Source organism: Anabrus simplex, chromosome 1 (genome assembly GCF_040414725.1).
Source record: "Anabrus simplex isolate iqAnaSimp1 chromosome 1, ASM4041472v1, whole genome shotgun sequence".
Classification (NCBI taxonomy): domain Eukaryota; kingdom Metazoa; phylum Arthropoda; class Insecta; order Orthoptera; family Tettigoniidae; genus Anabrus; species Anabrus simplex.
The window spans coordinates 158,110,189-158,122,990 of NC_090265.1; the positions used below are offsets into that span (position 1 = coordinate 158,110,189).

A 12,802-nucleotide genomic window follows, 5' to 3' on the forward strand; every position below is an offset into this window, starting at 1 on the left:
TTCCCCTTCTCCATACCTGCGCCTTTTTTCTTTCCCCATAAATCTTTCAAACTTAATGATCTTTCCTTATTTAGCGCCTGCCTTTTTTTCATTTTATTTTCTGTGTTCCTTTTACTCGGAGAGGATGCAACCTTACCCTGTCTACTGTTACCTTCATTCACAATTTTCACTGCACTCCTCACCAGTTGTGGCACATTACTTGCTTCCTCCTTCTCTGTGTTGTGCTGACTCTTCAAGGTCTCTGCATTTCCGCCCACCTGGTTGCTGGCACTGCTGTTCAGCATATCCCTACTTCCCGCACCTGATGTGATGTGGACTTCGCTCACTTCCGTAATATCACTCCTTTCTACGTCACTGCATTTCCTTGCTACTTCCACTGTTGCCAAGGACACGTTCTGCTGCTGTTGGTGTTCTTCATCAAGTTTTTTCAGCCTTCCCAACCCCCACACTCGATTCTACCTTCCGTTTCCAACCACCAGCTGCTGCCCTCTAATATATGCCTTAAGACCTTGTTTTCTTGCCTCTCTTAAATGTCTATTCAGAATTTTGTCCTTCTCTCTCGCTTCCCTGTCCATCTCCCGTTTTATCCACACCTTCTCTCCTTTTAGATTACTCGAATTTCTTATTACAATGTCCGCCATCAGTGTCGATAATAATTTCACTCTAATTGGTCTCTTTCCTTTCACTCTCCCCACATGCTGCACATCGTCAATATCAACTTCACTGATCTTCATCCTGTTCTGGATCACTTCTACCACTTTGTACACTAGTTCAACTTTAGACTCTCTTTCCTCTTCTTGGACACCATATATGAAGATATTTTTTCTTACGTTTTCTTGTATACTCTTCTCGACTACTCTCTTCGTTTCTCTTAGGTCCCACTCCAGACTTCTTACCTTCTGCTTCAATAGGTGTAATTCATCTTTATTACACCCTTCCTCTTCCAATATCTTCTTTACATCTTCCTTAACAGTCAATTTTAAGTCCATAAATTCCTTGGATAACTCTCGGAACATTTATTTTATTTGCTCCGTCTGACAAGCCTCTCTTATCAACTCTCTAATCGCCTCGTACTCTTCCCATCCAATGGAACCTACTGGACCTGGGCCGGGGTTAATCTCTACTCCTCCTATTATCAGCAACACCATCACCACCGCCGCCACCAGTAACATAGCCACCATCCTCCTTTTTTCACCAACTCCATCCTTGTTTCCATTCTACTTCCCTTTTTACAGTTCCATCTGCCGATCGCTATCCTATATTGTGTTAACGTGATACCCATTGCTCCGCGCTCCACTCAGCACATCCGCTCAGCTCACTGTCTCACAGACGACTGTGGATAATGTCATTAGATCACTAAAGGGAGGGAAAGCGCCAGGACCGGATGAACTCTGCAGTGAACATCTACAAGACTTACACAGTAATGGCAGAGACATGGCTTGACCTGTTCAACAAATGTTTAGAGATAGGAAATATACTAAGGAGTGGCGCATTTCCACAATAAAAACATTACACAAAGGCAAAGGTGAACCAAATAATCCGGAAAGTAAAGCACTTGAAGTAGCTGCTTTCAAAATACTCTCAAGATTGCTAGCCTTGAGGATAGGCCCAAAAATAGTGGATCAACTTCCAGACGAGCAATTTGGTTTCAGAGTAGGTCGCTCCACATTAATGGCAGCCGAATGTCTCATAATACAAACACAAGCAGAAATAAGTAAAGAACGAGGAAAGCTGAATGTGATCTTCATAGATTTCTCAAAGGTTTTTGACATGGTTAACCACAGGAAGCTAGTAGAAAAACTAAAAAACTCTACGAAGACCTATGGAAAATAAAAATCATATCAAATATCCTGTCGGAAAATTTTGTGAAATTTTGTGAAAATCAACCACAGTATTGGACAGTCTGAATGGTTAAATCAGACTAACGGGGTATTGCAGGGCAATCCACTCAGCCCGTTGCTCTTCAGTATTCTTACTCACGATGTAGTAGCTACAGTTAATAAGGGATCACGAGCTGTATCATCATACATATATGCAGACGATATGGCACTGGCGTCGAACAACAGGGAAGAGCTTGAAAGAGGATTAGACTCCTTAGTTTAATGGATAGAAACGAACGAACTACAGATGAATCGAGACAAAACGGAGCTAGTAATTTTCAGGAAAGCAGGAAGACTAGCCTCGAACGATGAAATCTTCTCTGCAAAGGTTTACCGCTTAAAAAGAAGAACATGTACAGATATTTAGGAATCACCACACAGATGACTGCAAAACCTTTCTCAGTACACCTCAGGGAAAGACCGATCGCGCAGGTTAAAGCAATTAATGCAATTAAAAATCTACTGCTTCTCTCCCTGGAAACTGCCTTGAAGTTGTTCGATACCAAAATACTACCCACGTTAACATACGGAATAGAGATCGTTTGGGAACACCTGATTGTAAAACAACTGGAAGATATCGAGGCTCTAAAAGCCGGATTCTTGAAAGGAATAATGGGCTTATCAAAATATACGCCATCTCGACTAGTTTACGTTATGGCAAAAGAAACTTTTTTGTTGGAAGATCTAACTTTAAGCCACTTGTTACCAAAGACACCTGCAGTGAAGACTGCTCTGCGGAACAGACGGGAGAAGGAAGATCAAATAAGGGAAGAATTCTATACAACAGAAGCAGTGATGACTACCAAATGGAGACAAGCAAACCAGAAATTACGACATGTGGTGACCAGGATGGCTGTGCACGGGTTTCGTACAAATTGTGTATAAATAAGAAGTACCGGTATCACATTCCCAGCAGTGATTGTGTGTGTGAACTTTGTAATGAACGATGTGAACGCTACCACATTCTAGGTTGTAAATTACGATCAAAATGTATCTGTGAATATTCCAGTTTGTAATGCAAAATGTTTGCGCACTTAATTCAAAACAATACGGTAAGTTTCCTCTTTGTGTAAATGAGCTACTTATGAGTGTGAGTATGAACAGTGTGTACAATCTCTGGGAAGTATGTAATACATACAGTGAATAGTTAGATCATGTTTCTAATCTTAACTCAATACCATAAGATAAAATAGACTAACCTAATGGGCGATATAATGAAAGAGCCCATCTCAATATTGAATGAGGTTGAGGCGAGAAAGAAGAAGAATATTTCCGTCACCACGGAATATCTAAGTAATCTCTTGAATCTCTTTGAAATTTACGTTCAACACCTAGCGTTGCTCTTTGTAGCGTTGTGGTTATCAAAACATTTCGAATCGGTCGCACGTGTTGACATTATTTGTTTTTAAGCCAGGAATTCTTTTATAGGTTAAATTGTTTTGCAATGAAGCTCCTTACTCATAACATGCTTACTTCTAAATGCATGAAAGGGGTTACTGTTGGTTATCCTTTGGGTATTGTGGTAAGATAATATTTCACGTTTTACGACCGTATCTCAAAATGTGTGACAGAAAGTTGTTGTGCTGTTTTTGTTTTTGTGATTCAGATTTACATTTATATCTTATAGACGTCTTTTATGATAAGATGTTTTAAAATCTTTTATTTTTGTAAACGACTATGTTTCTTGTTTAGTACTAACCTGTGCGAACCATTGTGTTTGCTGTAGGTTATATTTTTCGAGTACCAACTCATTTTCCTATTCGCTTTTCAAAATAGCTATCTCCGACGGAGTGAGGGTTACCTCTTTATTTTGACATATATACAGTGAGTCACAATGAAATTCGTACATCAGCAAAATATTTCTTTGGGCATTTAGCAACAAATAATATAGGCCTAGGCTATATTTTTTTATTTCAGGCTGTTAGTAACTCTGTTATAACCAATACATAATTTTCTATGACAGTATTCAAAATTAACATAATTAAAGGAAATTAAAAAAGCTTTCCTCAAACATACACAAAAAGAGATTACAGTGAAACTCCTAGGCCTACACCCTATGGTAGGTCCTTGAAGCTCGGAATAAAACGCAATCATTTATAAAATCAGTATTTTGGTGGTGCATATCTCTCATCTATAGCCCTGCGTGGCTCAGGCGGCAGTGCGCCGCCCTCTCAACGCTGGATACCGTGGTTCAAGACTCGGTCACTCTATGTGAGATTTGTGCTGGACAAAGCGGTGGCGGGACAGGTTTTCTCCGGGTACTCCGGTTTTTCCTGAAGTCTTTCATTTCAGTAATACTCTCAGTTAACATTTCATTTCATCTGTCAGTCATTTATCATTGCCACAGAGGGAGTGCGACAGGGTTCGGTAGCCGGCACATTACCTATCCTCGCCGCTAGATGGAGGCTTCATTCATTCCATTCCTGACCTGGTTGAATGACTGGAAGCAGGCTGTGGATTTTCATTTTCGTCCCTCATTTAACATCCCTCAAATGGGCAGGCATGGATCGTACAAATTTTTCATTGTATGATGTACTTATTCTGTCCCATTCTTCACGTAAAGCAGCTATCAGGTCATCTTTGTTGGAAATCTTGTTTCCTTATTACCACTACTAAGTGGTGCCACAAGTTCTCTATAACAAAAAAATCTGGTGACTGAGGATGTGTTTCCAGCACCTTTGGGCAGTTATATGCGAACCACATTCACACTATGTGAGCTTTGTGCTTGGGGTCGTTATCCTGATAAGATTTGTATTCCAAGTTTTTGAGCACTAGCAGGCAAATTGTTTTTTAATATCTTCAAATACACTTGTTTTTTTCTTTTCTTTCCATTATCCCGTCAATGAAAGTCAACTTTCCTACCCCACTAGCTGCCAGACACTCGGACATTAACACCTCTTCCACCGTATTTAACTCTTGGATGCATATTGTTAGGTTTTAGCTCTTCATTTGGTTTTGTAATGTGGTGCTTATGAGTGTGATAAAAATCATATCTGTTTTCAGTGTAAATTTTATGAACTTCCTCAAAGAAAATTTATTCAGAAATACTTCATGTACATATTTTCTTTCATACAAGTATCCTGTCTGATCCATAGAGGTTTAATTTTCTTTCATCTGTATTACCGCTTTCCAGAAGTCGGTATCTTTTCCTATGTGCTCTCAAACAAACTGTGACCTCTTCTTCCTGTTTAGTTTGCTGGCCAATAGTATTTTCCTACTTACTCTTCCATGCTTATTACTTTCCGTGATAATTTGCCTAAATGTTTCTGGATGGACTTTCTTTTCTGTATGTTTCTCAACCATCACAGCCAGTTTTGTAGCATTAATCATTGGATTATTCTTAACCTCTCGTAGTATCCAACGTTCATCTGTGGAATTAAAGATTCTTTTCTGACTTACTTTGTCATTATTTTCAATCCAGTTGGTACTTTTATACCATCTATAACACATTGCACAATTGAATGATGACTGTTCAAAATTTTGCCAATTTGTCTTAATGATTTTTGTGTTTTATAATGAAAAATCTTCAACTCTCTTTCTCTTCTTTCGAAGACTGGCCTCTCTGACGGCTCATTATTTTACACCATAGCTGATCATTACTTCACAACGCTTGATGATAAACTGAACTTGTCTCCTGCATTTTGTATTGCACTTGACAGTGAAACGTACGGGGTTTATACCTGTCTGTATGAGTTTCCTTGTTACATTGAGCAGCAGCTTAATACCGAAGAAATAGAGATACTTGTGTTAATGTATGGACAGGATAACTAACAAGTAGTGACATCATAATACAACATATACACATTACATTGCACATAAAAAGTCGTTGATGGATGGTCATGAGTGAGAGACATATTTATGATCATTTGATTTTCGCTAGGGGAAAAGCGTTGTTTTCTCTTCTTTTGTGTGTTTGATCATTGGTAAGAACTGTGTCGAGCCAAAAACTGAAAAACAAGTGAACATATGAATAACTGCAAATAACAGTGAAATAAATTTAGTGGATAGTAAAATTATACCATAGCTGATCATTACTTCACTGTCCGAGTAGTTCTTAGTTTGTGGGTGCAGCTGAAGATTATTCATTATAAAACACAAAAATCATTAAGATAAATTGTCAGAATAATATTAGTTTTAAGAACTCCAATAACCTGCCGCGAGTATCTTGTAAAATGATTTTCTTCCTTATGGAATATGACATGTTGAGTTTGATTAGGTTTGATTGGTTGTATTGATTAGGTAGAAACTTGAAGTGTCAAATTCCATAAGGAAGAAAATCATTTTATGTTAAAATCGATATGGAACAGTGAATGTAAGTTGTAATCTTGGATACATTTACAACTGAAGTAACGAAAGAAGAGATTGGATTTATGTGACAGGCCTACAGATGCCTTCCAACAACCCGATGATTTGTTTTTGAAAAATAATTGGATACAATATGTTTGCTATGTATTGAGCTTGTACTGTACAGGGAGCATTTTTGCTTACTGTGCAGACAGTGATCAGTAGGGCCCGGATGTTGATTTCATGTCATCATTTTATTGAGTGGTCAGATGCAGTGCTTCAGTATATGCAAACTCTGTTCATGGCACCTCAATTACAAATATATCCATTTTATTTTGCATTATTTGCATTTTTTAAAATATATCTTAAGAGCATTTTCTTTGATTATAGAGATTTGTTTGGTCACATTTTGAAGAATTATGTCCCCTTAGGACATTTTGCCCTGTTTGTCACTTTACCATATTATTTTATGAAATAACGGTACATTTGAAAGCCTTAACTATTAGCCTAGTTATGCAAATACTGTATTGAAATTTTTTATTGAAATTGACTGCCTGCACAGTTTTATTGAAATAAAATATTTCAATATAATATTATTTTGCTAACACGCTAACTGTCAATGGAAATGTTTACAGTGCAGAAAGTTACGGGTGTTGACTGCACAAGAACAGGCTTAAAATGTCTGTGCTGCAGCGATGATGTGAGTGGAGCAATCGTTTTGCACCCACAAGTAGATGACAGCTGTCACCGCTCTTCTTTCGTGATATACTTAATACACTCGCTTTTACAGGAAACAAGTTATTTGGGGACTGAAATGTCTTGAATGTTACCGGGAGTCACAAAGACTTCTCTGACGTCTACAGCTGTAAAAGTTAGGGTGGAAGGGAAAGGTGTGGATTATTCATGAACAGTATTGCTTCAGTTTCACACAGTTCATAGCGTGTAGTACTTGGAAGCATTCAAGTAATAATTTGAAAATGTGGTTAAGTGTAAGAGAGGGCCAAGGGCCCCAACTTCGCCACTTAATAAAGACACAAATCTATACATACAAAATAAGAGTTTTTGTCTGTACATTGTTCAGAATTTAAAAAGGATGGTATTTCTGTATCAATCTTATCCATAGTAACAAGGAAATGCACTTTCTAATTTTCTGTAATTTCTGTCTGTATGTATGTATGTATGTACACGCATCACGAGAAAACGGCTAATCCCAGTTAGGAGTAACATTGGACAGGTCTCTTACGTACAAAAATCATCTGCAGAAAACCGCCAACAAACTAAAAAGTCGTAATAACATTCTCCAACGATTGGCTGGAACTTCCTGGGGAGCGGATGGAAACACATTAAGGACAACATCTCTGGCCTTAGTCTATTCTGCAGCAGAATACTGCTCTGGTGTTTGGCTTAACAGTGCTCACACACAGCTAGTAGATTCACAACTTCGTCAAACCATGCGGATCATAACTGGTACACTTCATGCTACACCGACCCAATGGTTACCGGTTCTCAGCAATATACTACCTCCACATATCAGGAGACAGAAGGTCCTTTTTCAGCTATGGACCAGAATGCTAAAGAATGAACGTCTACCTGTTCATGAGGATATCAGACAGAAATGCACACGCCTGAAGTCTCGCCAGCCTGCTTGGAAGACAGCTGTGAAGATAACATCTAGTGAATTCAACCCCACCTCTAAATGGTTAACAGAGTGGTCTTTATCCCCAGCTCGGGCAATAGTGGATATTAATAACCCATCCACAAAGCTGGCAGGCTTTGATCTGCCACGTTGCACCTGGAGTAGACTAAACCGCATGAGATGTGGAGTAGGTAGAACAGCATCTACTTTACACACCTGGGGCTGGTCAGTTTCTCCATACTGTGATTGTGGGGAGGTTCGACAAACAATGAAACATGTAGTGCAGGAATGTCCACTCCGTGCTTTCACTGGCACCATGGAAGACCTCAACACAGCAACACCCGAAGCAGTGAAGTGGGTGGCGGGTTTGGACATTCACATTTAGTGACATGTACATCACTCGCACTCAGTGTGTATATATGAACTGTCAGAGTTGATAGGTGGATAGCGATGTAAATATATTGTGTTTTCTTCTTGTACTTTCAAACTTTGTAAATTGCTTTCTTTGACTGTATAGATATGATAATTTGTATTTACTTTGTACTCATCTTTCACTGGTTGTGTAAATAGTTTATGGGTTGTCATTATTCATCATACGCCAAACAAACAAACAAACGAGAAAACGGCTGAAGAGAGTTTAATGAAAATCGGAATGTAAAGTCCGGGAATAAGTCGCTACAATCTAGGCCATAAATAATCTTATTCACGCTGAGAGAAATGGTAGTTTAGGGGAAAGCCTAAAATTTAATTCTCAAATATTTATATTATTAGTGGTCCTATCTTAATGAAAATCGATATGTAAAATCCGAGAATAAGTTGCTACAATCTAGGCCATAAATAATATTGTTCACGCTGGGAGAAATGGCACTTTAATTCTGAAATATTTGTGTTATTAGTGGTCCTATCGACAAATAGTACATAAGTAAACTTATATAGTATTACATTTCTAATCATTTAATATCTTATACATTTTTACCGTACTGGCTTATATAACAGAGATATTCATGAGTTTGGATTTTTGTTGCCGAGTCCATATCAGCGCTGAGTCACGAGAAAATGGTTAAACAGAATTTAATAAAAATTGGTATGTAAAGTCTGGCAAGAAGGGACTACAGTCTATGCTATAATTGATTTTGTAAGACACCCTAATATTACAGAGTCCCAAGGTTCTTAAAGAAAACTAAAAGCGGAGACCTAAAATATAGAAAGTTCATAACATTGATCAACAATAACATTACATTGACCATTGTTTGTTGTGATGTGCTTTGTGTCTCTCTTGTCACTCATCTCTGATAGATGGGATCACTGCTGTATACCGAGTATTTTTTCTTTTTTAATTTACTTTACGTCGCACCAACACATATAGGACTCATGGCAGCGATGGGATAGGAAAGAGCTAGAAGTGGGAAGGAAGCGGCCCTGGCCTTAATTATGGTACAGCCCCAGCATTTTTCTGATGTGAAAATGGTAGACCACGGATAACCATCTTCAGGGCTATCAACAGTGTGGTTCAAACCCACTACCTCCCGGATGCAAGCTCACTGCTGCATGCTCCTAACCGCACGGCCAACTCGTCCAATTGTACCGAGTGCAACAGCCTGCCTGAATATTGGCGGAAGTAGCTGGGGAGTAAGATAACTTTCTTCTTTAGCATGCCGTTCCTATGGTTCTGATACTACTGGTATGTAACAAACTGGTTCATCATAGCATTCGAGCTATTCAATCCCTACTCTGAGGCACTGATTAGTGTGCATGTTTAACGGAATAATTGCAGAGGAGTCTTCACGGCTGTCTGCGGCCTGGTCATTCCTGCTCTGGAACTTTGGACTGTTAGATCGGCAGCGTAGTACTGCTAAATTTTACACTATTGAGAATCTTCCACCGTTTTGATACTTTATTTTGCCTTTTGGCAAATTTTTTATTTATATGTTAACAGTACATGTTTCGTTCCTTATTTAGGAACATCCTCAGCTGTTATAGTGGCTTAGGTGAATGGTTAAAATTTTAAAATACATAGATTTACAAATACATTGATTCATTTAAAAACTAAATACGAATTAAGATAGATGATTTAGTTTAGTTTTTAAGTGAATCAATGTATTTGTAAATCTATGTATTTTAAAATTTTAACCATTCACCTAAGCCACTATAACAGCTGAGGATGTTCCTAAATAAGGAACGAAACATGTACTGTTAACATATAAATAAAAAATTTGCCAAAAGGCAAAATAAAGTATCAAAACGGTGGAAGATTCTCAATAGTGTAAAATTTAGCGATTAAATTTTGATACGGAAAATGAAGCTGATTACTTGCAAAGCGTAGTACTGTTCGTTAAGAATGAAAAATTGTGCGGTTTTTCATTTGATTGAGTATTTTGTGTGATAATAATAATAATAATGCCGTGTGGCCTCCGAAGAGGTCTGGTGGATGTCTTTTGAGTTGTTCCCATTAGATTGACGCCGTATATGCGACCTGCATGTCTGTGAGAATGGGGCCCTACCTAGGATGAATTCTAATGCTGATGACGGCCCATATACCCAGACCCCGAGCCATTGGAATTAACCAATGAAGGTTAAAATCCCCGACCCAGCCAGGAATCGAACCCGGGACCCCCTGGGCCAAAGACCTGCCCGCTAACCATTTAGCCATGGAGCCGGACTTTAATATGATAACATTGCTTTTAATCACTACGTTCCTACTGACGTTTTTGTAATAGCTTAAGTTGACTTCAGTTTGGAAAACCATACAGTCATTCTGAGAATCCCGTAGCGAAGCATGGGTATGTCAGCTAGTATATAAATAAAATTGAACCACATGTCAGTTCATTTAAAACAAATAGTAGCTGAGTTTGGTGATAGTGAGTTTTCTACTGATCGAATCGTACTGCATTGTAAATTGTGCAAAACCAAAGTATCAGCTGAAAGACTGTAGCGAGAAGCATGTGCATGCTTTTGAGCGTTCGTTAAAGAGTTTGCTACCTACTGTTGCTTCGACATCCTCCAAGTCCTCACAGTTTAGTAAGGAGTTCTGTGATGTGTTAGTGTCAGCAAATATTCCACTATTTAAATTCTCTAATCCAAAATGATGTGCATTTTTGGAAAAAACACACAATACCAATCTAGTTGGTCTGTTATTGGATATTATTGATTTTCCAGCTAACTCATTCCTGGTTGCCAGCATTTTGCCCCAGTGTGCAAAGTTGGGCTCATCAGTTGGTAAATAGCACACCTACCAAGACACATGGCTAGTGCATACTGTGAAGGCCACTGCGTAGGCTACTTGGAGCCACCGACAGTCCCAATGCACTATGAGAGACTTTGTCTCATTTTCAAAAATTGATGCCTGCGTGGCCATCGGATGATGAAGATGTTGATTCCCATAGGTTACCTGAAATATTTGTTCCGAATGAGTACATTTATAATACCAATATAGCTGGTCCAATGAGAGACCAATTATATTGATATTATAAATTTACTCATTTGGAACAAATATTTCAGGTTCCCTAGGGGAATCAACATCTTTATCAAAATCACACAAACCGAGAAATACCAGATGAGTCAGCTTTATGTAAGAATTATATACCACAGTGCTACAAGGAAACAAGGTGCGGTACTAATGGAAAGAAGCTGTGGGTTTCTGTCGATGCTGTGGGGTACTATGTAGCCAACATTGTGATTGGAACATTGGAATTAGACAGACCAGGTAAAATATTTTTACTGACTGCTGAAGTGTTAGAAAAGACTAATTACTCGATGGTATCCAAATTATTTGACACTGGTAAGATTTTCTGTGGCCTGATGGCATAAAACATGGTGACAAGCTTTTATTTTTAAGTGACGCGGCACCACATATGCTACGAGCAGGTAATTCATTGTAGGCACTTTAATATAAAATGGTACATGTAGTGTGCCTAGCGCATGGCCTACATAGGATTTGTGAAGAAGTATGAGCAAATTATCCCAACATAGACAGCTTGTGGTGAATGTTAAAAAAGATTTTCTTTGAAGCCCCCTCATGATTTACACAGTTGAAAGCCCCGAGTGCGTTGGCTGTGTAGTTAGGGGCGTGCAGCTGTGATCTTGCATTCGGGAGATAGTGGGTTCGAACCCCACTGTGGCAGCCTTGATGATGGTTTTCTGTGGTTTTCCATTTTTGCACCCTAATTAAGGCCATGGCCGCTTCCTTCCCACTGCTAGCCCTTTTGTATCCCATTTCACCATAAAACTACCTGTGGCAGTGTGACGTAAAGAAACATGTTTAAAAAAAAAAAAACATCAAAGCAGAAGCTCCGGACATTTGCAGTTAACACCGTAACCTACAATCGCATGTTGGGGCATGCAGTTAAATAAATGCTTATTGTGAAAATTTCCATGTAGTGAAGAAAATAATACAGGGTTTTGGCTGTGAAGAAGCTGCTTCATTATAGATTGCTCAAGATATGTTCTCTGAACCAAACATGGTGGGAATTTGGCATTTATTAATTCGAACTTCACATTGTTGTCAACAGCTATCTCTTCACTGGAAAAGAAAGGTGAGGTAATGGTAGATTCCATTTCACTAATTAAACAGCTGGAGTCTGATATTAACAACACTCATTTTTGAAAATGTTACAATTATTGCATTTAAACTGAAAAAAGTGCTTGACAAGAATATCTATATATATATAAAATAAGAGTTTTGTACATTGCTCAGAATTAGAAAAAAATGGTATTTCTGTATCGGTCATGTCCACATTAACAAGGAAATGCACTTTTTTCTTTTCCGTAATTTCTGTCTGTATGTATGTACACGCATCACGAGAAAACGTGATTAGTCGCTACAATCTAGGCCATAAATAATTTTATTCGCGCTGAGTGAAATGGTAGTTTAGGGGAAGGCCTAAAATGTAATTTTCAAATATTTATGTTATTAGTGATCGTATCTTAATTAAAATCAGTAGGCAAAGTCAGGGAACAAGTCTCTATAATCTAGGCTATAAATCATTGTATTGACGCTGAGAAA

General features: G+C 38.4%; 1 protein-coding gene across 1 annotated transcript in view; it reads left to right on the forward strand.

Moving 5' to 3' along the window:
• The first annotated feature begins 3,222 nt into the window (after positions 1-3,222).
• Positions 3,223-12,802, forward strand: part of Trmt112 (tRNA methyltransferase subunit 11-2) — a 34,069-nt gene continuing 24,489 nt past the window's right edge. Inside the window, exon 1 of the mRNA XM_067139737.2 lies at positions 3,223-3,402. Coding sequence (XP_066995838.1) covers positions 3,325-3,402 — 78 coding nt within the window. The 5' untranslated portion in view covers positions 3,223-3,324. The remainder of the gene's footprint in view (positions 3,403-12,802) is intronic.